The sequence below is a fragment of the Hemiscyllium ocellatum genome, chromosome 50 (genome assembly GCF_020745735.1).
Source record: "Hemiscyllium ocellatum isolate sHemOce1 chromosome 50, sHemOce1.pat.X.cur, whole genome shotgun sequence".
In the NCBI taxonomy this organism is placed as follows: Eukaryota; Metazoa; Chordata; class Chondrichthyes; order Orectolobiformes; family Hemiscylliidae; genus Hemiscyllium; species Hemiscyllium ocellatum.
Window position 1 is genome coordinate 4,793,885 of NC_083450.1, and position 27,956 is coordinate 4,821,840.

Here is a 27,956-nt window from a genome sequence, read left to right on the forward strand (position 1 = left end):
GGGTTAACCCAAGGCTGTGTTCGAGGTTAATCGACAAGTGTTCTCCTTCACAGAAAAAAAAATGCTTTATTCGTGAACATTTTAAAAGCAGGGGTCAGTGCTGGATCCACGTTTGTTTGTCATTGATATAATGATTTTGGTGTGAATGTAGCAACGATGGTTAGTACATTGCCAGATGACACCGAATGTTTGAGGCAGAGTGGACAGTGATAAACCTTTTCTAAGATCACAAAGAGCTCTTAACCAAGTGGTCAATGGGCTGAAAAATGGCAGATGGAGTTCAGTCTGAATAAACGCAGAGTGTTACATTTTGGTTAAACAAGCAGGGTCAGGGCCTATACGATTAATGAGAGGGCACTGGGGCAGTGTTGTACAACAGAGAGACCTAGAGGTCCAAGGATATAATTCTTTGAAGTTTGCGCCACATGGAGATATACTGGTTAAGAAGGAGTTTCGCACGTTTGTCTTCATTGCCCAGACCTTTGAGTTTAGGACGCTATCTTGGGGTTGTACAGGACATTGGTGAGGCCTCGTCTGGAGTACTGTGTCCAGTTCTGGTCACCCTGTTACAGGGAGGATATGATTGAGCTGGAGGGGGTTCAGAAGAGACTTACCAGGACGTTGGCACGTATGGAAGGGTTATGTTATTAAGAAAGTCTGGATAAGCTGGGATGTTTATCACTGGAGCGTCGGAAGTTGAGAGGTGACCTTATAGAAGTTTTTAAGACAGTGAGGGATATAGATAGAGTTAATGGTAGGTGTCTTTTCCCTAGGATAGTTGATTTCACAACTATTTCTAAGAAGAGAGATTTTAAAAAGGCAAGAGGAACAATTGACTGGTGGAATATCTGGAATTAAGATTTAATAATGACCACTGTCGGCTATCGGAAAAGCCCATCTGGTTCACGAACGCTGTTTACCTAGTCTGGGTCTAAATGTGATTCCAGACCCACTGCAATGTGGCTGATTGTTACCTGCCCCCTGGACATTTAGGGAACAGGCAATAAATGCTAGGCCCGGCACACAGTGATGCCCTGATCCCCGAAATGAATAAGAAGAAAATAGATTGGTGGAAAGAAATGATTGGTTCCCGCTGCTAATTCGCAAGTTTACATATCAATTGAAGATGACTTACACTGTGATAAAGTCTGATCTCTGTGAAGAGGTGAGTGGAGAGGCTTTGGTTAATTTAGTCGGATTGGAAATATACACTTCCCACACACTGGTTTCCTGAAAACCTATCCCCAACTGGCTGTCAATATTGACTCTCTCCCTGATCTGGACAAATATGGTGTCCTAACATTTCGACGATATTTTGAGACATAACATGAGTCAATATTAATTTCCCCCACACCATCTGCAGCCTTCAGTCAGCGGCCTCATGAAAAATAGGACTGCCGTTTCTCTCATACCTGTCACTACTTCATCACACGCACTCAAGCACACACTCTCTCACACACACTCACGCACTCACACTCACACACACACACTCTCATCGACACACACTCACGCACGCACACTCTCATCAACACACACTCATGGTACACACACTCTCATCGACACACACTCACGCACACACACACTCTCACCCACACACACATACCCACACACTGACACACACGCGTGTGCACACACACACACCCACACATACACATACACTCACTCTCTCTCACACACACACACACACGTGCACACATACCCACACACTCACACACCCATACAAACACACACATACATTCACTCTCTCACACACACACTCACATACACACAGACACACAGAGTCTCTCTCACATACACACTCCGTCTCACATACACACACAGACATACACTCGCACGCACATACACACACACTCGCACACAAATGCACTATCTCTCACATACACTCACACACACACAGACACACACACACTCACACACGGATGCACTCTCTCTCTCACACACTCCCTAACACACACACACACACACACACTCTCACACACACATTTGTTCTCTCACACACACACACACACACACATTCAGACACACTTTCTCACAAACACACTCACACTTGCACACGCGCACATACACACACACACACAAACACTCTCACTCACACACACAGTCTCTCTCTCTCTCATACACACACACACATTCTTTCTCTCACACATAGTCTCTCTCTCACACACACTCTCTCATACACACACTTGTGTGTGCACATACACTCTTACACACTCACACACAGACTCACACACATGCACGTGCGCGTACAAGCACACACATAGTCTCTCTCTCACACACACACTCTCTCATACACACACTCATGCACGCACACACACACTCTCACACACAGACTCACATGCATACACATGCGCGTACATACACACACACAGAGTCTCTCTTTCTCACCCACACTCTGTCTCACACACACTCTCTCATACACACACACATGCACACTCGCACGTGCACACAGACACTCACACACACACACACCCTCTCACACACACACTCATGCACACACATGCACGTGCGCACACACACACCCATACATACACACATACATTCACTCTCTCTCTCACACACACACACGCACACAACAATCTCACACACACACACATAGAGTCTCTCTCACACACACAGATACACCCACTCACACACTCAGACACACTTTCTCACACACACTCACACGTGCACGCATGCGCACATACACACACTCACACACAAATACTCTCACACACACAGTCTCTCTCTCATACACACACACACAGACTCACACACATGCACGTGCGTGTACATACACACACAGTCTCTCTCTCTCTCACACACACAGATACACACACACACTCAGACACACTTTCTTACACACACTCACACATGCACGCGCGCGCACATACACACACTCACACACAAACACTCTCACTTACACACACACAGTCTCTCTCTCTCATACACACACATTCTCTCTCTCACACACACTGTCTCACACACACATTCTCTCATGCACATACTCGTGCACGCACACACACAGACTCACACACATGCACGTGCGCGTGCATACACACACACACAGAGTCTCTCTCTCACACATACTCTGTCTCACACACTCTCTCATACACACACACACACACTCGCGCATGCATACAGGCACTCACACACACACACACACTCACGCACACACACACGCATGCGCACACACCCATACACACACACATGCATTCACTCTCACACACACACTCACACTCACACACACTCTCACACACACACACAGAGTCTCTCTCTCTCTCACACACACACTCACACACATACACATGGACACACTCATGTCCACATACACTCACACACTCAGACACACTTTCTCACACATGCACTCACACATGCATGTGCGTGCACATACACACACTCACACACACAGTCTCTCTCTCCCTCACACACACACACACACACACACACACACACACTCAAGTGCGCATAGACACACACTCTCTCACACACACAGGCTGTCTCACACACACATTCTCTCATACACACACACATTCACACACCCGTGCGTGCGCACACACACACACATGTGCGCGCGCACCCACATCGATACATACACACACATACATTCATTCCCTCTCACACACACTTAATCTCTCTCATAAGCACACACTCACTCCCTCACACAATGTCTCACACACACTCGCACATACACACGTACACTCACATACACACAGTCTCTCTCCCACTCTCACACACACACACACACTCTCTCTCACACACACACACTTTCTCACACAGATACACTCCCTCACACACACACTCACACACACACACATTCGCTGTCTCACACACACACACACTCACACACACACACAGACACACATACACTCTCTCTCTCACACACATACACACACACACACCACTGTAAACAGATTTAGTCATTAGGAAAATTATTTTCTAGTCAACATATTTCTTTCTATCTGGTAGAATATCCAGTTTCCTTTAAAAATGCATTCAGTTTTACATTATCCGAAGCAATTTGACTTATCCGACAGTCCCCAGGGGTGAATGGAGAACAGACTCAGGATTAATTACTGCATTCGGCTGCTGTCTAATAGATCATGATGAGCACATAGAGTCCAACAGCATGGAAACAGACCCTTCAGTCCAACTAGCCCATGGCAACCATGTTCCCAACTAAACGAGCCCCACTGCATAGAACCCTTACAGCATGGGAGCAGGCCAGATGGATCACCAAGTCCCTCCAAACAAAATTCCACCCTGACCCCCCCCTTATCCTATAACCCTGCGCTTGCCTTGGCTAAGCCAACTATCTTGCACACTTTCCCACCCTAACCTGCACATCTTTGGATTATGGGAGGAAACCAGGGCACCTAGGGGAAAGCCACGCAGAGACCACGCCAACTCCCCCCACAGACAGTCACCCAAGGCTGGCACCAAACCCAGGTCCTTGGCACTGTGAGGAAGCAGTGCCAACCACTGGGCCACTGTGCCAGCCCACTTCCCTGCCAACGGCCCATATCCCATCAAAGCCTTATCCAAACGTCTTTTAAATGTCGACACTGTACCCAGCATCCACCACTTCGTCAGGAAGTTCATTCCACATACGAACCACTCTCTGTGTAATAATCGGTTGCCTCGTTGTCATTTTCAAAACTTTCTTCTCTCACTTAACAAATATGTCCCCCTAGTCTTGAAATCCCCTACCCTAAGGAAAGGAAGTTTGCGATTTACCCTATCGATGTCCCTCATGATTGTATAAACCTCTATAAGGTCACCCTTCAACTTCCTCCGCTCCAGATGATAAACCTTCCAGTTTGTCCAGCCTCTCCTGAGAACTCAAACCCTCCATTCCCGGCAACATCCTGGTCAATCTCTTCTGAACCCTCTCCAGTTTAATACTGTCCTTCCCGTAACAGGGCGACCAGAACCGGACACAATACTCCAGACGAGGCTTCACCAATGTCCTGTACAACCCCAATATGGCGTCCCAACTCCTATACGCAATGTTCTGAGCAATGAAGGCAAGCGTGTTAAACACTTTCTTAAATCTCCCTGTTTACCTGTGACGCAAACTTCAATGAATTATGTCAAAGAGCCCCTTTGTCTGTCTGTTCTTACAACACTACCCAGGACCCTAACCTTAATGATTAGATTAGATTACTTACAGTGTGGAAACAGGCCCTTCGGCCCAACAAGTCCACACCGACCCACTGAAGCGCAACCCACCCAGACCCATTCCCCTACATTTACCCCTTCACCTAACGCTACAGGCAATTTAGCACGGCCAATCCACCTCACCTGCACGTTTTTGGACTGTGGGAGGAAACCGGAGCACCCGGAGGAAACCCACGCAGACACGGGGGAGAATGTGCAAACTCCACACAGCCAGTCGCCTGAGGCAGGAATTGAACCCGGGTCCCTGGCGCTGCGAGGCAGCAGTGTGCCACCATAATGTGTAAGCCTTGACCTTGTTTGCTTTACCAAACTGCAATTAATCGAAAATTAAACTCCATCTTCCACTCCTCAGCCCATTGGCCCAATTGATCAAGATCTTGTTGGAATCTTAGATAACCTGCTTCACTCTCCACTATCACACCGATCTTGGCGTCAAAAGCAAACTTACTAGCTAGGCCACTGAAGGTACTCAATTATCTTCGACTGATTCCGTCACAGGATGTGGGCACCGCAGCAGAGCTATTGCCCCGAAATGCCCCTCAACTGACTCACTGGTGCCATTTTTGAGAGTCACTGACTAGCTGGACATCACATGTTGGCAGTGATCAGGGTACAGATGACCATGGTCTCCATTGCAAGACTAGTTTACAATTACAGATTTGATTTGCTGAATTTAAATTCCACCGGGGGGCTAAAAGTAGGGGGCATACCTTCAGAATAAGAGGGGTGGGGAAGCAGATTTAGAAGGAGGAACATCTTCACCCGAAGATTGGGAATCTGTGGAAATCCCTGTCCATTGAGGCCAACCCCACTGTGAGACCAAGAGTTTGCGAGAAGATTTCTAGCTCAGGTTGAGGTTCAGGTTGTAAGTTGGCTCGCTGAGCTGGAAGGTGCGATCTCAGACCTTCTGTCACCACGTCATCAGTGAGCCTCAGGTGAAGCGCTGGGTGTTGGGTCCCGTTTTCCATTTGTGTGTTCCGTTCCGCGAAGGTGGGTGATGCCATTTCCGGTCCTTTTGCTCAGAGGTTGGTCAACGGGGTCCAAGGCGATGTGTTTATTGATGGCGTTCCGGTTTGAATGCCAGGACTCCAGGAATTTCCGTGCGTGAATCTGTTTAGACTGTCCTGGGACGGATGCGTTGTCCCAGTCAAAATGGTGTCCTTCTTCGTCTGGGTGGGTTGCGCTTCGGAGGGTTGCTGTAGACTTGTTGGGCTAAAGGGCCTGTTCCACACTGTAAGTAAGGATACTAGTGATAGTGGGTCATGCCTTTTGGTGGCTAGTTGTATCCTGGTGGCTAGTTTTCTGCCTGTCTGTCCGATGTAGTGTTTGTTACAGTCCTTGCACGGTATTATGGTATTAGAGTCATAGAGATGTACAGCATGGAAACAGACCCTTCAGTCCAATCCGTCCATGCCAACCAGATATCCCAACCCAATCTAGTCCCACCTGCCAGCACCCGGCCCATATCCCTCCAAACCCTTCCTATTCATATACCCATCCAGATGCCTCTTAAATGTTGCACTTTCTCTGAGAAAAAAAACCCAGAAATGATATCACCCACTGTACCGGAACAAGACACATAAACAGAAAATGAGACAGTGCACCAGCGCTTCACCAGAGGCCCACTGATGATGTTACCCAACGTGGTGACGAAACGTCTGATAACAAATCTTCCAGCTCAGTGAGCAAACTTGCAACCTGAAGTAAAGGGGATTGAGGGTTATGGTGAGCGGGTGGGTAAGTGGAACTGAGGCCACGGAAAGGTCAGCCATGATCTTAATGAATGGCGGAGCATGTTCGAAGGGGCCGAATGGCCTAAGCCTGCTGCTGTCCCTTACGTTCCCAGTTACTATTAGCTTGGCTGGGCCAGTGTTTCATTGCCTGTCCCTAGTTGCCCCTTGAGTAGGTGGTGGCGAGCTGCAGTCCACATTGCTGCAGGGTGGCTCAGCGGTTGGCACCGCTGCCTCACAGCGCCGGGAATCCGGGTTCAATCCCAGCCTCGGAAGGGTGCGGCGACGGTCTGTATGGAATGTCTGCGTGGACTTTTCTCCAACAGTTCAAAGAGGTAGAGGTTAGAGTGTGGTAAACTGTGCAGGCTGGCCCGGGTAAATGGGGGTAAGGAGTTGGGGGTCGGGGGGAGCGGTGAGATGCTGTTCAGAGGGCCAATGCAGACTCCAATGGGCTGGATGACCTCCCTCTTGGGATTCTACGACCTGAACACCCTGGGAGGGGGAAGGAGAGGAATTCCAGGATTTCGGGCCCAGTCATAGTGACGTTATTTCCAAGTCAGGGCGGTGAGTGGCTCAGATGGGGACTTGATTAGATTCGATTCCCCACAATGTGGAAACAGGCCCTTTGGCCCAACAAGTCCACACCGACCCCTCCGAAGCGTAACCCACCTAGTTCCATTTCCCTTTGACTAATGCACCTAACACTACCGGCAATTTAGCACAGCCAATCCACCCTGACCTGCACATCTTTGTGACTGTGGGAGGAAACCGGAGCAAACCCACACAGACACAGGGGAGAATGTGCAAACTCCACACAGACAGTCAGCCGAGGCTGGATTCGAACCTGGGACCCTGGTGCTCTGAGGCAGCAGTGCTAACCACTGAGCCACCATGCCGAACGTGCACCTCCCACCTTTGTTCTTCTGCACAAAGTAGTCATAGAGCTTTGAAGGATCTGACTGAGGATCTGTGAATCTCTGTGGTACACCTCACCGATTTAATTTGTCTTATTGTGCACCTAAAGACAGTGAAAACTTGTGTTTTGCGAGCTGTGCAGGCAGACCAGGGTCACACAGATGATAGGGTGCTTAGACAGAGTGGGGCACACAGGGTTTCTGCTGCACAGGAGGGTGCATAAAGCAAGATCAACATCTCTTGATGTTAGAGAGGTCTATTCCTCGGTCTAATAACAGTGGGAAGAAGCTGTTCTTGAATCTGATGGTGCGTGTGTTCAAATTTCTCTATTTTTTGCCTGACCAAAGAAGTTGGAAGAAACTGGGGAGGGAGGGGGTCTTTGAAGATGCCGCGATTCCATGGTAATGAGCTGTGGGCAGCTGACGGCTCAGTAGTTAGCACTGCTGCCTCACGGCACCAGGTTCAATTCCCACCTCAGGTGACTGTCTGTGTAGAGTTTGCACGTAGCGTCTGCGTGGCTTTCGTCCAGCTGCTCCAGTATCCTCCCACAATCCAACGACATGCTGGCCCAGCTGAATTGCCCATAGCAATTCCCTGTTAGTCAGGGCTAAACGTAGGGGAATGCTTCCGAGTGGGTTACTCTTCAGAGGTTCGGTGTGGACTCAAAGGGCCTGTTTCCACACAGTGGGGAATCTAATCTTTTAAAGACAAAAGTGAGAGGTGTAGATGGAATCAGTGGATGGGAGGTTGGTTCCCATGATGGTCTGGGCTGTGCATGCCACCTGCTGCAGTTTCTTAAGGTCCTGGGCAGAGGAGTTGCCAAAGCAGGTCATTATACACAGAGTCAGTGTGCTCGCCATAGTGACGTTGGTGAGGGTCCTTACAAACATGTCAAATTTCCTGAGCCTCCTGTGGATGAAGAGGTGTTATTCTGCCCTCTTAACTGTTGCATCTACTTGGGAAGTCCAAGATTGGTTGCCGAGCGTTGCTAGGAACTTGGCACTGTCGACCCTATCCATCTCTGCCCCTTCAAAGTGGGTATCTCCACAGCATCTCGGAGATAGCAGACAAACGTGATTGAGTTTTGTGAAGTAGTAACAAAGAGGATTGTTGAGGGCAGAGCGGTAGATGTGATCTATACGGACTTCAGTAAGGCGTTCAACAAGATTCTCCATGGAAGACTGATTAGTAAGGTTAGATCTCATGGAATACAGGGAGAACTAGCCATTTGGATACAGAACTGGCTCAAAGGTAGAAGACAGAGGGTGGTGGTGGAGGGTTGTTTTTCAGACTGGAGGCCTGTGACCAGTGGAGTGCCACAACGATCGGTGCTGGGACCTCTACTTTTTGTCATTTACATAAATGATTTGGATGCGAGCATAAGAGGTACAGTTAGTAAGTTTGCAGATGACCCCAAAATTGGAGGTGTAGTGGACAGCGAAGAGGGTTACCTCAGATTACGACAGGATCTGGACCAGATGGGCCAATGGGCTGAGAAGTGGCAGATGGAGTTTAATTCAGATAAATGCGAGGTGCTGCATTTTGGGAAAGCAAATCTTAGCAGGACATATACACTTAATGGTAAGGTCCTAGGGAGTGTTGCTGAACAAAGAGACCTTGGAGTGCAGGTTCATAGCTCCTTGAAAGTGGAGTCGCAGGTAGATAGGATAGTGAAGGCGGTATTTGGTATGCTTTCTTTTATTGGTCAGAGTATTGAGTACAGGAGTTGGGAGGTCATGTTGCGGCTGTACAGGACATTGGTTAAGGCCACTGGTGGAATATTGCGTGCAGTTCTGGTCTCCTTCCTATCGGAAAGATGTTGTGAAACTTGAAAGGGTTCAGAAAAGATTTACAAGGATGTTGCCAGGGTTGGAGGGTTTGAGCTAGAGGGAGAGGCTGAACAGGCTGGGGCTGTTTTCCCTGGAACATCAGAGGCTAAGGGGTGACCTTATAGAGGTTTACAAAATTATGAGGGCATGGTTAGGATAAATAGACAAAGTATTTTCCCTGGGGTGGGGGAGTCTAGAACTAGAGGGCATAGGTTTAGGTTGAGAGGGGAAAGATATAAAAGAGACCTAAGGGTCAACTTTTTCACACAGAGGGTGGTACGTGTATGGAATGAGCTGCCAGAGGATGTGGTGGAGGCTGGTACAATTGCAACATTTTAAGAGGCATCTGGATGGTTATATGAATAGGACGTGTTTGGAGGTATATGGGCCGGGTGCTGGCAGGAGGGACTAGATTGGATTGGGATATCTGCCTGGCATGGATGGGTTGGACCGAAGGGTCTGTTTCCGTGCTGTACGTCTCTATGACTCGATGACTCTCTGAGCTCCCCAGGGTGGACAAAGCACAAGTGCGTCCGAGCGTCAGTGAAAACAGGAATGGGGGAGCGGGATTTTCCGAGGGGAGTGGGAGCAGAACGGAATGGAAGGTCGTGACTCCATTCTTCCAGGACCTCTCTTCAAAGCCTGTTGTTGTCCCAAATGAAAAACAAACAGCGATATCGTAAATGTGCCTCCCACCAGCGCCTGCCATTGTTGATCTCATTAGCCAATGTTTGTCGAAGGCCAGTCCCTGGTCCCGATCGATAATTAAAACTCATAACCAGTTCAAGTGTTCCCTGGGAACCGTGCTGATTATATGCAGAGCTCTGGCTATACATTGGGAGGAAAATTGTCTGCAGCTCCTCAACTGCCAGGGACAGAAAGCGAGAGAGAGAGAGAGAGAGACAGAGAGAGAGAGAGAGAGAGAGAGGGAGAAATAGACAAGAGCCTGCATTCATGTAGCGGCCTCTCCCCATCCCCCAACCAGTTTCCACACAGCAAGATCCCACAGGTATCATCATGGCCCTGACCTGGAGCGGTTAGGTTGCCTCGTTGATTTGGCTATGGGTGGCGTCCGCATTTGAGTTAGCAAGACCTCTCAGGGGGCATCCCCGGACCAAGGGGCACACCTTCAAGGCAAGAGGAGAGAGATTTCTAAAAGAAATGAGGGGCAAATTTGCATCTTACACAGAGGGGGGTTCACGTCTGGAGTGAACTCCAGTGAAAGTGGTGGATGTGGGTACAGTTACAGTGTTTAAAAGACATTTGTATAAGTCCGTGCATAGGAGTGGTTTGGAGGTATCGGCACAGCGGCTCAGTGGTTAGCACTGCTGCCTCACGGCACCAGGGACCTGAGTTCGATCCCAGCCTCGGGCAAATACCTGTGTAGAGTTTTGCAATTATTCCCGTGTCTACATGGGTTTCCTCCGGGTGCTCCGGTTTCTTCCCACAGTCCAAAAGTGTGCAGGTCAGGTGAATTGGCCGTGCTAAATTGTCCCATAGTGCCCAGGGATGTGCAGGTTAGGGTGGATTGGCCATGGGAAATTACCCATAGTGCCCAGGGATGTGCAGATTAGGGTGGATTGGCCATGCTAAATTGTCCCATAGTGCCCAGGGATGTGCAGGTTAGGGTGGATTGGCCATAGGAAATTACCCATAGTGCCCAGGGATGTGCAGTTTAGGGTGGGTTGGCCATGCTAAATTGTCCCGTAGTGCCCAGGAATGTGCAGGTTAGGGTGGATTGGCCATGCTAAATTGTCCCGTAGTGCCCAGGGATGTGCAGTTTAGGGTGGGTTGGCCATGCTAAATTGTCCCGTAGTGCCCAGGGATGTGCAGTTTAGGGTGGGTTGGCCATGCTAAATTGTCCCATAGTGCCCAGGGATGTGCAGTTTAGGGTGGATTGGCCATGCTAAATTGTCCCGTAGTGCCCAGGAATGTGCAGGTTAGGGTGGATTGGCCTTGGGAAATTGAATTGAATGAATTGTAACGTGTACCAAGGCACAGTGAAAAGCTTTGTTTTGTGAGCAATACAGGCAGATCACAGAGTGAAGTCGCACAGAGTGAAGTAAATAATAGGGAAACAGCAGCAAAAACCTAATCACTGGGACAGGGGAATGTGAAGAGTTTGTGAGTCCATTCAGTATTCTAACAACAGGAGGGTAGAAGCTGTTTTGAAGCCGGCTGTTGTGTGTGTGTGTGTGTGTGTGTGTGTGTGTGTGTGTGTGTGTGTGTGTGTGTGTGTGTGTGTGTGTGTGTGTGTTCAGGTTTCTGTACCTCAGGATTGTGTAAATTGCTCCGTAGTGTCCAGGGCTTGTGCAGGTTGGGGTGGATTGGACAGGGGGAAATGGAGAGTTACAGGGGTGGTGCAGGTTTGGGGGGGGGGGGGGGTCGGCGAGGACTCAATGGGCCAACTGCCCATGCTTCCACACTGTAGGCCTCCTGGTCACCTTCCTCAAGAAAGGATGCTCTCCTTATAGAAGGAACGCAGCCAAAGCTTACCAGACCGATTCCTGAGAATGCTCAACTGGTGGAGGAGGGGTGAATGGATTGGTTCGGACTATGTTCCCGGGGGTTTCGATCACCTAGCAATCTATAAAATCCTGAGAGGGTAAACGTTGGAAGGATTGATCAGGGTGTCAAGAACTGGGATGGTGGGCAGTGGAATTCACAGCCGAATGGTAGGCCATTTAGGACTGAGGTGGTGAAAAATGTCTTCACCCAGTGAGTGGGGTGCCTGTGGGACTCCCGGTCACAAAAAGCGATCAGGGCTGAAACCTTGGACCTCCTCAGGAAGGGGTTGGATATAGTTCTTAGGGCTAATGGGATCAAAGAGAACAGGAACAGCTGGAGGCCATATTGGACAGCGGAAGAGGCCGGAAGGGCCTCATGTTTTCCTCCTACTCCGATTTGAAAATGTGTTGCTGGGAAAGGTCAGGCAGCATCCAAAGAGCAGGAGAAGAAGGGCTCATGCCCGAAACGTCGACTCTCCTGCTCCTTGGATGCTGCCGCGCTTTTCCAGCAACACATTTTTCAGCTCTGATCTCCAGCGTCTGCAGACCTCACTTTCCCCTCCTGCTCCGATTTTTCATGTTGAGTCCTTGGTCTGTCAAGGGGACGCTCCTTCATAACATATGCCATTAACGGAGTTACTCCACAAGTCATTGAGGGTGGTCCTATTGGCGGGGCCACGTTAGAGCCTTGGAGAGAGATTGGTAGAGAGAGTTGGGGGTGTGGGGAGGAGTGGGTGGAGAGAGACAGAGAGAGAGAGAGAGAGAGAGACATGGTGAGAAAGAGTTCGACAGCAACATGGTGTATGATTCAGAGAGAGAGATGGGGTAAGTGGGTGGACAGAGAGAGAGACAGTGAGAAAAAGAGAGCAAAATGGAGTATGATTTGGTGGGAGGTGTTTGTGACTGGAGAAAGACAGACAGAGATGAAGGGGCGGCATGGTGGCTCAGTGGTTAGCACTGCCGCCTCACAGAACCAGGGTCCCAGGTTCAATTCCAGCCTTGGGCGACTGTCTGTGTGGAGTTTGTACCATCTCCCCGCGTCTTGCGTGGGTTTCCTCCCACAGTCCAAAGATGTGCAGATCAGGGTGAATTGGCCGTGCTAAATTGCCCACAGTGTTAGGGGCATTAGCCAGAGGGAAATGGGTCTGGGTGGGTGACTGTGCGGAGGGTCGGTGTGGGCTTGTTGGGCCGAAGGGCCTGTTTCCACACCAGGCAGAATCCTCTCTAATTAGAGGAGATTAGGGAGATTTAAGCAATCCTTAGATAAGCACATGGATGACTTTGGGATAGTGTAGGGGGACGAGCTGAGAATAGTTCACAAGTCAGCGCAACATCGAAGGGCCGAAGGGCCTGTTGTGCGCTGTATTGTTCTATGTTCTATAATTTAGAGAGGGAGAGAGAGAGACCAAGGAAGTGTTAGAGAGCAAAGTAGAGTATGATTTAGAGTGGGTGAGGAGAGTGAGAGAGAGAGACAGAGTGAGAAGGAGTTGGAGAGTTTGATTTAGAGGGAGGAAGAGAGGGAGTGGTGCAGAGAAAAGAGAGAGAGAAGCAGAGAGAGACACAGACCCTGAGAGTTAAAAAGAGAGAGGCAGAGAACTCCAGAGCTCAGGAGCCCCTGAGCAGCTGAAGGCTGTGAAGAGGATGGGTGATGGGAATCTAGGCCAAAGCCACAAATTGCTGGAGAAACTCAGCAGGTCTGGCAGCATCTGTGGGAGAGAGAAAACAGAGTTAATGTTTTGGGTCCGGTGAGTCTTCCTTGGAACTAATTATAGCTGGGAAAAGGTTGCTGTATATACGCTGAAGAATTCTTTTTTTTTGTTTTTTGTTTTTTTTTTGCTTATTTTTATCCCCAGCACCCATGCGTGTGTGCAGGCGTGAGACACAGTGAGAGACACGAGGAGTACGAATCTTTATTCAATTTCCTGTCCTTTCTTCTGTGCCCAGAGGAAGCAAATTCTCTCCATCAATCCAAATGAATTCTTTAATCATCTCAATCCCCTCAATTAGATCTCTCCCTAATCTGGCGCACTCGAGGGAATACAAGCTTGGTCTGTTCGACTCATTGTCACAGCTTAATTCTTTCAACCTTGGCTTCATTCCCTGGAGTCATTCCGAAATCAACCTCACTTTACCGAGGTGTTGCGCCCAGAACTGAATGTTGGACAAACGATGTGTCCTAACCAGAGCGTTTTGAAAGGAAAGGAGTTAGACCATGATACAAGGCAATTGTTTAATAGAACGCTTAATTAATTCCATGTATTCAGTACCTAGGGTTATCCTTATTGTGTGACATTTACAGTTAGCAATTCTGGAATTCAAACACACACTAAATCTTTGCCTTTCTTTTTAAATCCCTGGAAAATTAACACAACAGGGTGACGCATGCCGTCTGGTTCTACATACTTGGAGCACTCGAATCCGATTATCTGCTGAATTGTTGCTCTGTCAAAACAATCAAATTTATTCAATTAATGGTTACTGGAGTTCAAAGTTGACACACAACCTGCAGCAGAGAGGCATGAGGGACATGTCAGTGTTAGAGTGAGGGGTGTGGTGTATATCAGAGTGTTAAAGTGAGGGGTGTGGGGTATATCAGTGTGTTACAGTGAGGGGTGAGGGGTATGTCAGAGTGTTACAGTGAGGGGTGAGGGGTATGTCAGAGTGTTACAGTGAGGGGTGTGGGTATATCAGTGTGTTACAGTGAGGGGTGTGGAGTATATCAGTGTGTTACAGTGAGGGGTGTGGGGTATATCAGTGTGTTACAGTGAGGGGTGTGGGGTATATCAGTGTTACATTGAGGGCTGTGTGGTATATCAGTGATACAGTGAGGGGTGTGGGATATATCAGTCTTACAGTGAGGGTTGTGGGTATATCAGAGTGTTAGAGTGAGAGGTGTGGGGTATATCAGTGTTACAGTAAGGGGAATGGGATCTATCAGTGTGCACAGTGAGGGGTTTGGGGTATATCAGAGTGTTACAGTGAGGGGTTGTGGGATATATCAGAGTTCTACTATAAAGGGCGTGGGGTATATCAGCATGTTACAATGAAGGTGTGGGATGTATCAGAATGTGACATGAGGGATATAGAATATATCAGAGTGTTACAGATAGGGTTGTGGGAATGTCAGTGTGTTACAGTGAGAGTTGTGGGTATATCAGTGTGTTAGAGTGAGCAGTGTAGGGTATATCAGTGTGTTAGAGTGAGGGGTGTGGGGTATATCAGAGTGTAACAGTAAGGGGTGTGGGATATATCAGAGTGTTACAGTAACAAATGGGATATATCAGAGTGTTACAGTGAGGGGTGTGAGGTATATCAGTGTGTTACACTGAGGGGTGAGGGGTATATCAGAGTGTTACAGTAAGAAATGGGATATATCAGAGTGTTACAGTGAGGGGTGTGGGGTATATCAGTGTAGTACAGTGAGGGGTGTGGGATATATCAGAGTGTTACAGTGAGGGGTGTGGGATATATCAGTGTGTTACACTGAGGGGTGTGGGGTATATCAGAGTGTAACAGTGAGGAGTGTGGGGTATATCAGAGTGTTACAATGAGTGGTGTGGGGTATATCAGAGTGTTACAGTGAGGGGTGTGGGGTATATCAGTGTGTTACAGTGAGGGGTGTGGGATATATCAGTGTGTTATAGTGAGGTATGTGGGGTATATCAGAATGTTACAGTGAGGGGTGTGGGATATATCAGTGTGTTACAGTGAGGGGTGTAGGGTATATCAGTGTGTTACAGTGAGGTATGTGGGGTATATCAGAATGTTACAGTGAGGGGTGTGGGATATATCAGTGTGTTACAGTGAGGGGTGTAGGGTATATCAGAGTGTGACAGTAAGGGGTGTGGGATATATCAGTGTGTTACAGTGAGGGGTGTAGGGTATATCAGAGTGTAACAGTAAGGGGTGTGGGGTATATTAGAGTGTTACAGTGAGGGGTGTGGGGTATATCAGTGTGTTACACTGAGCGGTGTGGGGTATATCAGAGTGTAACAGTGAGGAGTGTGGGGTATATCAGTGTGTTACAGTGAGGGGTGTGGGATATGTCAGTATGTTACACTGAGGGGTGTGGGATATATCAGAGTGTTACAGTGAGGGGTGTGGGGTATATCAGAGTGTTACAGTGAGGGGTGTGGGGTATATCAGAGTGTTACAGTGAGGGGTGTGGGATATATCAGAGTGTTACAGTGAGGAGTGTGGGGTATATCAGTGTGTTACACTGAGGGGTGTGGGGTATATCAGAGTGTTACAGTGAGAGGTGTGGGATATATCAGTGTGTTACAGTGAGGGGTGTGGGGTATATCAGTGTGTTACAGTGAGCGGTGTGGGATATATCAGTGTGTTACAGTGAGGGGTGTGGGATATATCAGAATGTTACAGTGAGGAGTGTGTGATATATCAGTGTGTTACACTGAGGGGTGTGGGGTATATCAGAGTGTAACAGTAAGGGGTGTGGGGTATATCAGAGTGTTACAGTGAGGGGTGTGGGGTATATCAGTGTGTTACACTGAGGGGTGTGGGATATATCAGAGTGTTACAGTGAGGGGTGTAGGGTATATCAGAGTGTAACAGTAAGGGGTGTGGGGTATATCAGAGTGTAACAGTGAGGGTTGTGGGGTATGTCAGTGTTACAGTAAGGGGTGTGGGGTATATCAGAGTGTTACAGTGAGGGGTGTAGGGTATATCAGAGTGTTACAGTAAGGGGTATGGGGTATATCAGAGTGTTACAGTGAGGGTTCTGGTATCATCATTATTGCTGTGGTACTGAGGTTCATCTGAGTTATATAGTGCACTTTTATTTTAGACCTCATCCACAGCAACTGATAGGAAATGCCTCTGTGCAATTGATGAAGTGGGTTCTCAGCGTTTGGAGCTGTCTTGGAGCATATTTCATCGCGTATTCAGCTGTGAACTGGCACCTTCTTTCCACCTCACTCTTCTCCCGGTCCAGGGCTCGGCTGCAAGAGGGCTTGCCCACAGATAGGTTGTACTCAGCTACAAGGGGCGGTGTCCGTCATAGGTCGCCATAGGAACCTTCGATGCGGAAAGTTTCGCCAAATCTGGGTTGGGCTCTTGGGGACCAGGTCATAGGCTCAGGGGGAAGCGAGCAGAGTTTTCAGGACCTCGGACAGCGCAGGCTGCCCGGAGCGAACCTGCGTCTCCGGGGCACCTTGAGGGTTTCAGCACCGCGGACAGCGACCCGTGGGAGGGGTGCGGGTGCCCTCTGACCTCAGGGTGGTGGTCTCGGCCGGCTTGGCCAGGTTTCAGCACGCTGGACAGCGACTGCACCCCCGAAGGCGAGATGATGGACCAACGTGAGGCTGCAGGTAGGCAGTGAGGAACTGGGACTCACAGTCAACAGATGCAGAGCTGGGAAAACACAGCAGGTCAGACAGCATCCCAGGAGTAGAAAACTCAACGTTTCGGGCTGAGACCCTTCGTCAGTTGCATTCTGTGAGTAAGGGAGGAACGGCAGAGGAGATGGATAAGGAAGCACTATTTCCACCAGCCCTGCACATCTCTGAACGTTGTCCTAAAGACTAAGCTTCCTTTTGGAATTGTTCATTTGAGGGACTCATTAGTCCCGGGTGCCAACTCTCCTGCACGTAGCTAAAGGATCAAAGAGTGTTCAGAAGAGAGAGAGAGAGAGAGAGAGACTGCTAGCCAGTTTCTAGCACATATTTGTAATATATTTAGTAGCAAGCCTTTGATACAAATTGCAAAATTCTGTCACGGGTTAAACATAGCTGAGCACAGTTGCAGTGCAGTGCTGGGCAGAGGATGAAACCCTTCAAGAAGGTTCGACAGAAGGCATTACGTGGATTTCAATCTGCTCAAAACTGAAGCACCAAACGTTTGCTTTGTGCGTGTCTGCGCTCATGTAACGAGTGAGGGAATGAGCCTGCATTTCCGTAGCACCTTCCAACACCGCGGGACTCCCCAGAAGTGGACGCAGGATCTTTTGAAGTTCCAGTAGAGGAAACACATCTGCTAATCTCAGCACAGGAAGATCCCACAACCAGTATTGCAGTAAAGGCTGGGTGTGTCTGTGCTTTGGTGATGACAGCTGAGGGATGGACGTTGGCCCCAGTTCATTGCAGAGAAGCCTGCCCCCCAACTCTTCTTTGACATATTGCCTGTGAGACCTTTTATTTCATCTGAGGAGGCCTGTGGGATAACGTCTCATTATAACTTTGGTATTAATGACAATTACCTAGCCATAATTTAGCACAATAGCCTGCATTTAATTGTTTCTTAGTCAATGATTGGCATGTTGTTTTTGGCTTGAAGCCACAATGCTTGGGTCAGATTTTGACAATGCGACCGACAATGATTACTTGGAGTTGAACAGCACTTCAATCTTTGGACCAGGCAATTTTGGTGTCTTAGGGGCCTTCTACACCATTTTACGAATCACCATAGCACTGATCTACTCTGTCACGTGCGCCATGGGGATTCTGGGAAACCTGTTGGTCTTGTATCTCATCCGAGGCTTCAACAGACAGAGCCCGTCCACCATCAACCGCTTCGTCTTCAATCTGGCCCTGACCGACTTCCACTTTGTGTTGGTGCTGCCCTTTTGGGCAGCGGAAATCGTCCTGGACCACATCTGGCCCTTCGGCCTTGCCATGTGCAAGCTGGTCCTCTTTGTCACCGTGCTGAACATGCACGCAAGCGTCTTCTTCCTGACCGCCATGAGCGTCAGCCGCTACTGCTCAATGGTGCAAACCCTCAGACCGGGCAGGGCTCCCTCCCGGCCCTGCATGGTCAAGTGCGTCATCCTGGCCATCTGGCTGACCGCTGTCGCTGCGACCTTACCCCTGACCATATACTCCCAGACCGTCAACATCTACGGCGATGAACTGTGCATCCAGAAATTCCCAGCTGGACAATACTTCCTGGCCTACCAACACATTCAGAGAATTTTGCTGACTTTCATAATCCCCCTGACAGTCATAACCGTTTGCTATTTGCTGCTTATAAGATTTCTGCACCACCATAAACTGAGTGGCAACAATGCAAAGAGGCAATCCAAAGTCACCAAGTCTGTCATCCTGTTGATCATGTCCTTCCTCCTTTGCTGGCTTCCTAACCATGTGATAACCTGCTGGGGAGTGCTGGTCAAATTGGAATTGGTCCATTGGAGCAGAGCATACTATATCACTCACACCTACATCCACCCATTCACCATCTGCTTGGCCTACACCAATAGCTGCCTCAACCCCATTATCTACTGCCTGATGCGGAGGGAGTTCAGGGAGGCAATGAAGAATGTCTTCCAAAGGATCTCCTCCGTCAGCTCCCTGTGGACGTGCCAGGGCGCCGCCCTCTACCCGAGTCAACACGAAGCCAACCAGGTTGGCATCCCCTTGAACCCACTGAACAGCCAGCTGGAATCCAACGCCCCCGGTCAGAGATGTAACACGCTGCCTTCAACCACCTCCAGTCTTGTGCAACAGAACTGAAGGGTGCACTCCAACTGCTGTCCACTGGGGGGGGCACCCAACCTGTGGACTCCATCTATCGCTCGGTCTGACGGAAGAACAATATGCCTGTACATGTATATAATAAACCATTCAGCATCCCCAGCCTCCTCCTTAGCCTTCCTGCTATCCATTTCCAACGTTTGCATCCATTGTAAGTAATAATAGGAGGCAGTCCAGAGAAGGAGGGTGAGGTTGAACCTGGGTATAGAGGCATTTTCTTACAAGGAGCGGTCGAGTCGGTTGGGCCTGTACTCATTGGAGTTTAGGACACGGATAGGAAAGACTTAGAGAGTTAGGGCTCAACCAAGGAAAATGGGACTAGTTCAGGTTGGGAAACTTGGTTGGCCTGGGCAGGCTGAGCGGAAGGGCCTGTTTCCGTGCCCCATGACTCTACAAGATTGAGAGGCGACCATATTGAAACATGCGAGATACTTTGGGGACTTGACAGGGTGGAGGTGGAGAGATTGTTTCTCCTGGTGGGAGAGTCTAGAACCAGGGGGGCATCATCTCAGTTTCAAGGGTTGCCCACTCAAGACAGAGCTAGGGAGGATTCATTTCCCCTCCGAGGGGAGTGAATCTGTGAAATTCTTTACCACTGCTGTGGAGGCTGGGCTATTAAATATATTCGAGGATACAGGAAGGGGATCAATGGCCAATATTGGCTGCTACATCTTAAGATCGTATGATGCTTAGCCAGCTTATCATTACTGGCTTTGCCCAGTCCCCATGGAGCAGGATTCTCATTTCCACTGCTCTCTGGAAAAGCAAATCTCCAAAGTGAACAGTTCAGTGACTGTCTGTATTGATGGCCCCTTCACCTTAATTTCAATCCTCCTCAATGTTTTGCTGCACATTGGTGGACATTGGTCAAGGCTACATTGTCCCAAACTTTCATAATTGCAAAAGACGACCACTTAGAGTCTTCCATCAGACACGGGAATGAAAGAAGGCCATTCAGCCCATTGAATAGATCACCCCTCAACTCCTTCTTTCCCCACCTTTTTCCCATAACCCCTTCCTGATTAAAAAATCGCAGCCTCGGATATACCTAACGATGCCTGCGGTAAATAAAAATTCCACAGATTCGCTCCCCTTGGAGAGAAGGAATTCCTCCTCATCTCCGTCCTCAATGGGCAACCCCTCATTCTGTGAGCATATCCCGCAACGTGAAACAATCTTTCCACATTTGTTGTCGAGTCCTTCGCCCGGGATGCGAGTTGTTGCATCTGTCCTGAGCTGCTTGACCCTTCAGATGTGGTGACCACCTCTTCCGTACTTGGTTTGCATCCGCTGCCAAAGTTGAGGGCAGATCTTCAGCTGAGTGGCACGAGGGTGGCACGGTGGCTCAGTGGTCAGCCCTGCTGCCTCGCAGTGCCAGGGACCCGGGTTCGATCCCAGCCTGGGGCACCTGTCTGTGTGGAGTTTGCACATTCGCCCCCTGTGCCTGCTTGGATTTGCTCTGGTCTCATCCCACAATCCAAAGCTGCGCAGGTTAGGGTGAATTGGCTATGGCTAAAATTGCTCATTGTGTCCAGGGTTAGGTGCATTAGTCAGGAATAAATAACAGGTAGGGGAATGGGTCTGGGTGGGCTACTCTTCAGAGGGTCGGTGTGGATTGGTTGGGCCTGTTTCCACACTGTAGGGATTCTAATTCTAATTATAAGGATCAGAAATTCCTTTCCTGGCTGCTTCCTGCTCATTCCCAGTCAAATCCACTGTACACTCTGGTGGTGAGCTATCTGTGAGTTACCTGCCAACAGTGGGTTGGCATTGGGTATCCAATTCTGGTGTCACCACTTTAAGAAGGATATTGTGATCTCTGACAGGGTACAGAGGGAGATTATCCCCCAGAATAGGAGGCGGGAGAGACTGAGGGAAACCTGCAGAAATGGTTAAGGGGCAGGTTGGAATCACAAGAGGGTGAGGGGGGTGGAGGGGGGGGAGAAACCATTCCCACTGGAAAGAAGGGGTCAGTCACCAGGGGGTGATGTGGAGTGAAGGGACCTGGGAAAAGAACTAGAGGGAGGGAGGTGAGGCAATTCTGTATTGCTTTCTGCCAGAGTGCTATCTTTGAGGATTCATTCACAGGACAGAGACTGAGCCAGCATTTTCTTCCTCATCCCTAATCAGAGGGGAATCTACTGCATCGAAGTGGGTCTGGAGTCACATGTAATCCAGACCTAGTGAGGATGGCAGTTTTCTTCTCTAAAGGACCTTGAGTCAAACGCATTGGGTTTTTCTCCCCCCAGCAATGGTCATCATTAGACTCTTAATTCCAGATTTTTACTGAATACAATTTTGACATGGGGGGGCTTGAACCCAAGTCCTCAGAACATTACCTGGGTCTCTGGATTAGCAGGCCAGCGGTGATAGTTCCCCCTGCCTGAATGGGAGATGGTTCACAGGATCATAAAATCCTTACAGTGTGGAAACAGGCCCTTCAGCCCAACAAGTCCACACCGACCCCATCCAAACCCATCTCCCAACCCTATTACTCCACATTTGGGGTGGCACGGTGGCTCAGTGGTTAGCACTGCTGCCTCCCAGCACCAGGGACCCAGGTTCGATTCCAGCCTTCGGCAGACTGTCTGTGTATAGTTTGCACGTTCTCCCCGTGTCAGCGTGGATTTCCTTTGGGTGCTCAGGTTTCCTCACACAATCCAAAGATGTGCAGGTTAGGGTGGATTGGCCGTGCTAACTTGCCAGTAGTGTTAGGTGCATTAGTCAGAGGGAGAATGGGGCTGGGTGGGTTACTCTTCAGAGGGTCGGTGTGGACTTGTTGGGCCGAAGGGCCTGTTTCCACACTGTAGGGAATCTAATAACATTTCCCCTGACCAATGCCCCTAACCTACACAAGATTCAACACGAACGTTCAAAAGTGGATCGGGAGATTAGAGTCAAGGAGATGTACAGCAGGGAAACAGACCCTTTGGTCCAACTCATCTATGCCAACCCCGAAATTAATCTGGGTTTGCCAGCACTTGGCCCATATCCCTCTAAACCCTTCCTATTCATGTCCCCATCCAGATGCCTTTTAAATGTTGTCATTGTACCAGCCTCCACCACTTCCTCTGGCAGCTCTTTCCATACACGCACCACCCTCTGCGTGAAAATGTTGCCCCTTAAGTCCCTTTCCCCTCTCACCCTAAACCTATGCCCTCCAGTTACGGACTCCCCCCAAGCACAGGAAAAAGATCTCGTCCATTTGACCTTGAAGGGGGCAAAGGATTTAACAAAATTCGATTGAACAGCTCTTCCCCAGGGGGATGGCAGAGGAGGGAATCCTGAGGGACAGGATGTACATGTATTTGGAAAGGCAAGGACTGATTCGGGATAGTCAACATGGCGTTGTGCGTGAGAAATCATGTCTCTCAAACTTGATTGAGTCTTTTGAAGATGTAACAAAGAAGATTGATGAGGGCAGAGCAGTAGATGTGATCGATATGGACTTCAGTAAGGCGTTCGACAAGGTTCCCCATGGGAGACTGGTTAGCAAGGTTAGATCTCACGGAATACAGAGAGAACTAGCCATTTGGATACAGAACTGGCTCAAAGGTAGAAGACAGAGGGTGGTGGTGGAGGGTTGTTTTTCAGACTGGAGGCCTGTGACCAGTGGAGTGCCACAACGATCGGTGCTGGGTTGTGGATCCTCTACTTTTTGTCATTTACATAAATGATTTGGATGCGAGCATAAGAGGTACAGTTAGTAAGTTTGCAGATGACATCAAAATTGGAGGTGTAGTGGACAGTGAAGTGAGTTACCTCAGATTACAACAGGATCTTGATCAGATGGACCAATGGGCTGAGAAGTGGCAGATGGAGTTTAATTCAGATAAATGCGAAGTGCTGCATTTTTGGAAAGCAAATCTCAGCAGGACTTATACACTTAATGGTAAGGTCCTAGGGAGTGTTGCTGAACAAAGAGACTTTGGAGTGCAGGTTCATAGCTCCTTGAAAGTGGAGTCGCAGGTAGATAGGATAGTGAAAAAGGCGTTTGGTATGCTTTCCTTTATTGGTCAGAGTATTGAGTACAGAAGTTGGGAGGTCATGTTGCGGCTGTACAGGACATTGGCTAGGCCACTGTTGGAATATTGTGTGCAATTCTGGTCTCCTTCCTATCGGAAAGATGTTGCAAAACTTGAAAGGGTTCAGAAAAGATTTACAAGTATGTTGCCAGGGTTGGAGGGTTTGAGCTAGAGGGAGAGGCTGAACAGGCTGGGGCTGTTTTCCCTGGAGCATGGGAGGCTGAGGGGTGACCTTATAGAGGTTTACAAAATCATGGATAGGTTAAATAGGCAAAGTTTTTTCCCTGGGGTCGGGGAGTCCAGAACTAGAGGGGCATAGGTTTAGGGTGAGAGGGGAAAGATATAAAAGAGACCTAAGGGGCAACTTTTTCATACAGAGTATGGAATGAGCTGCCAGAGGGAGTGGTGGAGGCTGGTACAATTGCAACATTTGAGAGGCATTTGGATGGGTATATGAATAGGAAGAGTTGGGAGGGATATGGGCCGGGTGCTGGCAGGTGGGACTAGATTGGGTTGGGGATATCTGGTCGGCATGGACGGGTTGGACCGAAGGGTCTGTTTCCGTGCTGTACGTCTCTATGACTCTAATCAGCTGCATGGGCCTGTTGCTGCGAATGCACTGAGTTGAGCAGAAAGGCCAGTGGATGGCGCCATTGTACGACACAAGGGGGAAGCTGGTCCCATCAGGCGACAGAGCTGCCTCGTGAGTTCAAAGCATCCGTCAGAGGGCAGGACTGAGGACCTCCTCGTGGGTCTGGGGGCTCCTGGGCCTGGCCAAACTGGCCAGAAACAGGTCCAGGCAGCGGGCCGTGGAGGGGGTCATTAGGGCCGACTGCCTGCCCCTCTACCGCGGTAGATCCCAGCTGTCTCTGGAGAAGGAGCACACGGTGTCCACCAACACCCTTGAGCTGTTCAGGGAGAGGAGTTTATTATTTCCCCCCCCCTCCAACTTTATTTTGATTTAATCACTGTTTGATCACGCAGTATTTCCCTTCATTGGCCACTTTGGTGTCCTGGTGGGTGGAAATTGAATAAAAATAGAAGAAGTTTTCTTTTAAGATGCATCTGTCAGCGTCCTATTGAGAGCAGCAAACTCCAAATGGCTGCGTTCCTGAAAAAAAAGCTTTTGTTTTGTTTGCAAACATCGAAAGTCCAACAGGAATCCGATCGAGGGAAATGAGGGAGGATGTTCCCATCAGCAGCAGGGAATGGGCAGTTGGACCAGAGGACGGCGCGTGGGAGGGAAGGAGAATCTATTTGTTGGCACGGTGTGTCCTTGCGGTCTGGGATGTGCTGCAAGAAAGGGAGTGTGCTCAATAGGAACGGTTTGGGAAGACGTTAGACTCACCCTAACCCTTCTGAAAGGGGCAGGTAAGGAGGGGCGGTCAATGCTGGGCCCAAGTGTGGAAAGTGGAAACCTCTGCAGCCTGCCTACAATATCCCATTTCAAGCAAGAAGCTTGGGTAGGTCACCCTGATACTGGAGGGTGGATGTTCGACAGAGTTACACACACACACACACACACACACACACACAGACACTCACACACACTCACACACACAGACACTCACACACACACACACACACACAGAGACACTCACACACACTCACACACACAGACACTCACACACACACACACACACACACACACACTCACACACACACACAGACACTCACACACACTCACACAGACATTCACACACTCTCACACACACTCACAGACACTCTCACACACACACACACACACTCACACACACACACACACACAGACACTCACAGACAGACACTCACACACACACACACTCACACACACTCACACACACACAGACACTCACAGACAGACACTCACACACACACACACTCACACATACACTCACACACACACACACACACACACACACACCCCTTCACTTGCCATGAGCTGATGATAACGACCTCTCCCCGCCCCAACCCTTGTTCACTCTGGTCCAAAATCAAAGCCTCCGCGACCGGAAAAGCCATGGGAATTTGGCAGAGGCTTGGGAAGCAAGGTCGGGACACAGTCCAGGAAATGTTGGGAAGGGGAGGGGGTGAATCCAAATGTCACTTGTGAAAGGGAGTTGACCGCAAGTGAGTGTGCATCAGAGAGAGGGAGAGAGAGAGAAAGATAAAGAGAGAGGCCGAGAGAGAGAAAGACAGACAGACGGAGACAGAGAGAGTGAGAGAGACAGAGAAAGAGAGAGACATAAATAGAGAGGCAGAGAGAAAGTGAGAGACAGACAAACAGAGATAGAGAGAGAGTGAGAGAAATAGAGAGAGATAAAGACATAGAGGGGAAAAGAGAGAAAGACAGAGAAAGAGAGAGATAAAGAGACAGGCAGAGAGTGAGACAGAGAGAAAGAGAGAGATAGAGACAGAGAGAAAGGGAGAGAGATAAAGAGAGAGAGAGAGAGAGAGAGATAGAGACAGAGGGAGAGAGCAAAGGGGAGAGATTTGAGCAGCTGAGCGGGGAGGAGGAAGCTGCCGCTGGGCAGACAGACCTCCACCAGTCTCACTGCCCCATTCCCCGGCTCCCTCCCTCCCTCCAGGTTGGCCCTGGGACGCTGGTTGGGTCTGGAGGCTCCCAGGGGGTGGGGAAGAGAGGAGCCACTCGGTGAGGGAAGGCGGACAGTGGGGAGAGGGGAAGGATGCAGGCTAGCTGGGGGCCCTGGGCAGACCTGGCCAACGTCTCTGGGGGTTTCCTGGACGAGATGCTCTTGTTGCCTGAGTCCCCCCATGGCCTGAGGGTAACGACGGCGCTGATCTACTCGCTAGTGTGCGCCCTGGGGCTGACGGGCAACCTGCTGGTGCTGAGGCTGGCAGCGGGCACAGGCTGGAGGGGCCAAGCGGCCGGGGACCGCCTGGTCTTCCAGTTGGCGCTGGCCGGAATCCAGTTGGCGTTGGCGCTGCCCTTCTGGGCTGCCGAGTTGGCGCTGGACTACACTTGGCCCTTTGGCCACGCCATGTGCAAGCTGGTGCTGTCCGTCACCGTGCTCAGCGTCTACGCCAACGCCTTCTTCCTGACCGCCCTGAGCGTGGGGCGCTACCGGGCGGCGGCCGGCCGCGACCTCCGACCCCGCAGGGGCGCCATCTGCTGGGTCACCTCAGCCATCTGGCTGGGAGCGGGCATTGCCAGTCTCCCGGCCGCCATCTACGCCCAGACGATCTCGGTCAACGGCGAGGAGCTCTGCATCCAGCGGTACCCGGACAGCTGGCACTGGTCGGAGGTCTACAAGCTGCAGAGGATCGCCCTGACATTCCTGGCACCGGTGGTGGCCATTGGCATCAGTTACGCCCAGCTCCTGCGGCTGCTGAGGGGGCGGGAGTCAGGGGTCACCCGCCCCAGCCCAGCCCGCCTGATGCCCACCATAGCGGCCGCCTTCTTCCTCTGCTGGCTGCCCAACCACGCCATCGCCCTCTGGGAGGTGCTGGTGCGGCTGGGGGCGGTGCCCTGGGGCCCGCCCTACCTTGCCGCCCACACCTACGTGCACCCGCTCACCATCTGCTTGGCCAACGCCAACAGCTGCTTCAACCCCATCCTCTACTGCCTGGCGCGCAGGGAGTTCCGCCGGACGCTGAGGGCGGACCTGGCCCGGCTCGCTCAGCGCCGCCACCCGCTCGGCTGCCCCCGCTCCTCCTCCTCCTCCCCACGCCCCGGGGGCCACGGGGCACCCGACCTGCCCCTCCACCAGCTGGACAGCCAAGCCAACTGCAGCAGCGGGCACTGCACCCCTTCCCCCAACACCTCGGTGGCAGCCCAGGAGATCTGATGGGGGCGGGGGTGGGGTGAGGGGGGGTGGTGAAAAGGGGAGGACAAGGGGTGGGGTCGTGAAACGCGATTGGGCACTGGGGTAAAGGGGAGGGGGCATGGGGGGGGACAGTTGGGAAATCCAATTGGCCAGTGGGGTAAAGGGGTGGGGTTACAGGGGGCAGTTGGGAAATCCAATTGGCCAATGGGGTAAAGGGGTGGGGTTACGGGGGGCAGTTGGGAAATCCAATTGGCCAATGGGGTAAAGGGGTGGGGTTACAGGGGGCAGTTGGGAAATCCAATTGGCCAATGGGGTAAAGGGGTGGGGTTACGGGGGCAGTTGGGAAATCCAATTGGCCAATGGGGTAAAGGGGTGGGGTTACAGGGGGCAGTTGGGAAATCCAATTGGCCAGTGGGGTAAAGGGGTGGGGTTACAGGGGGGCAGTTGGGAAATCCAATTGGCCAATGTGGTCAAGGGATGTTGTGAAACACAATGAGGAACCAGTGGGTAAATGGATGGGGTCAAGGGAGGGGGTTGTG

General features: G+C 50.2%; 2 protein-coding genes across 2 annotated transcripts; both read left to right on the top strand.

The window, feature by feature from the left end:
* Window positions 1-18,434: 18,434 nt before the first annotated feature.
* Window positions 18,435-19,604, top strand: LOC132805528 (relaxin-3 receptor 1-like). Its single transcript, XM_060820639.1, has one exon. The coding sequence runs from the start codon at window positions 18,435-18,437 to the stop codon at window positions 19,602-19,604; it is 1,170 nt and encodes a 389-aa protein (XP_060676622.1).
* A 6,712-nt stretch (window positions 19,605-26,316) lies between these two features.
* Window positions 26,317-27,438, top strand: LOC132805529 (relaxin-3 receptor 2-like). Its single transcript, XM_060820640.1, has one exon. It carries the CDS (start codon window positions 26,317-26,319, stop codon window positions 27,436-27,438), a length of 1,122 nt encoding a protein of 373 aa, XP_060676623.1.
* The last annotated feature ends 518 nt before the right edge of the window (window positions 27,439-27,956 follow it).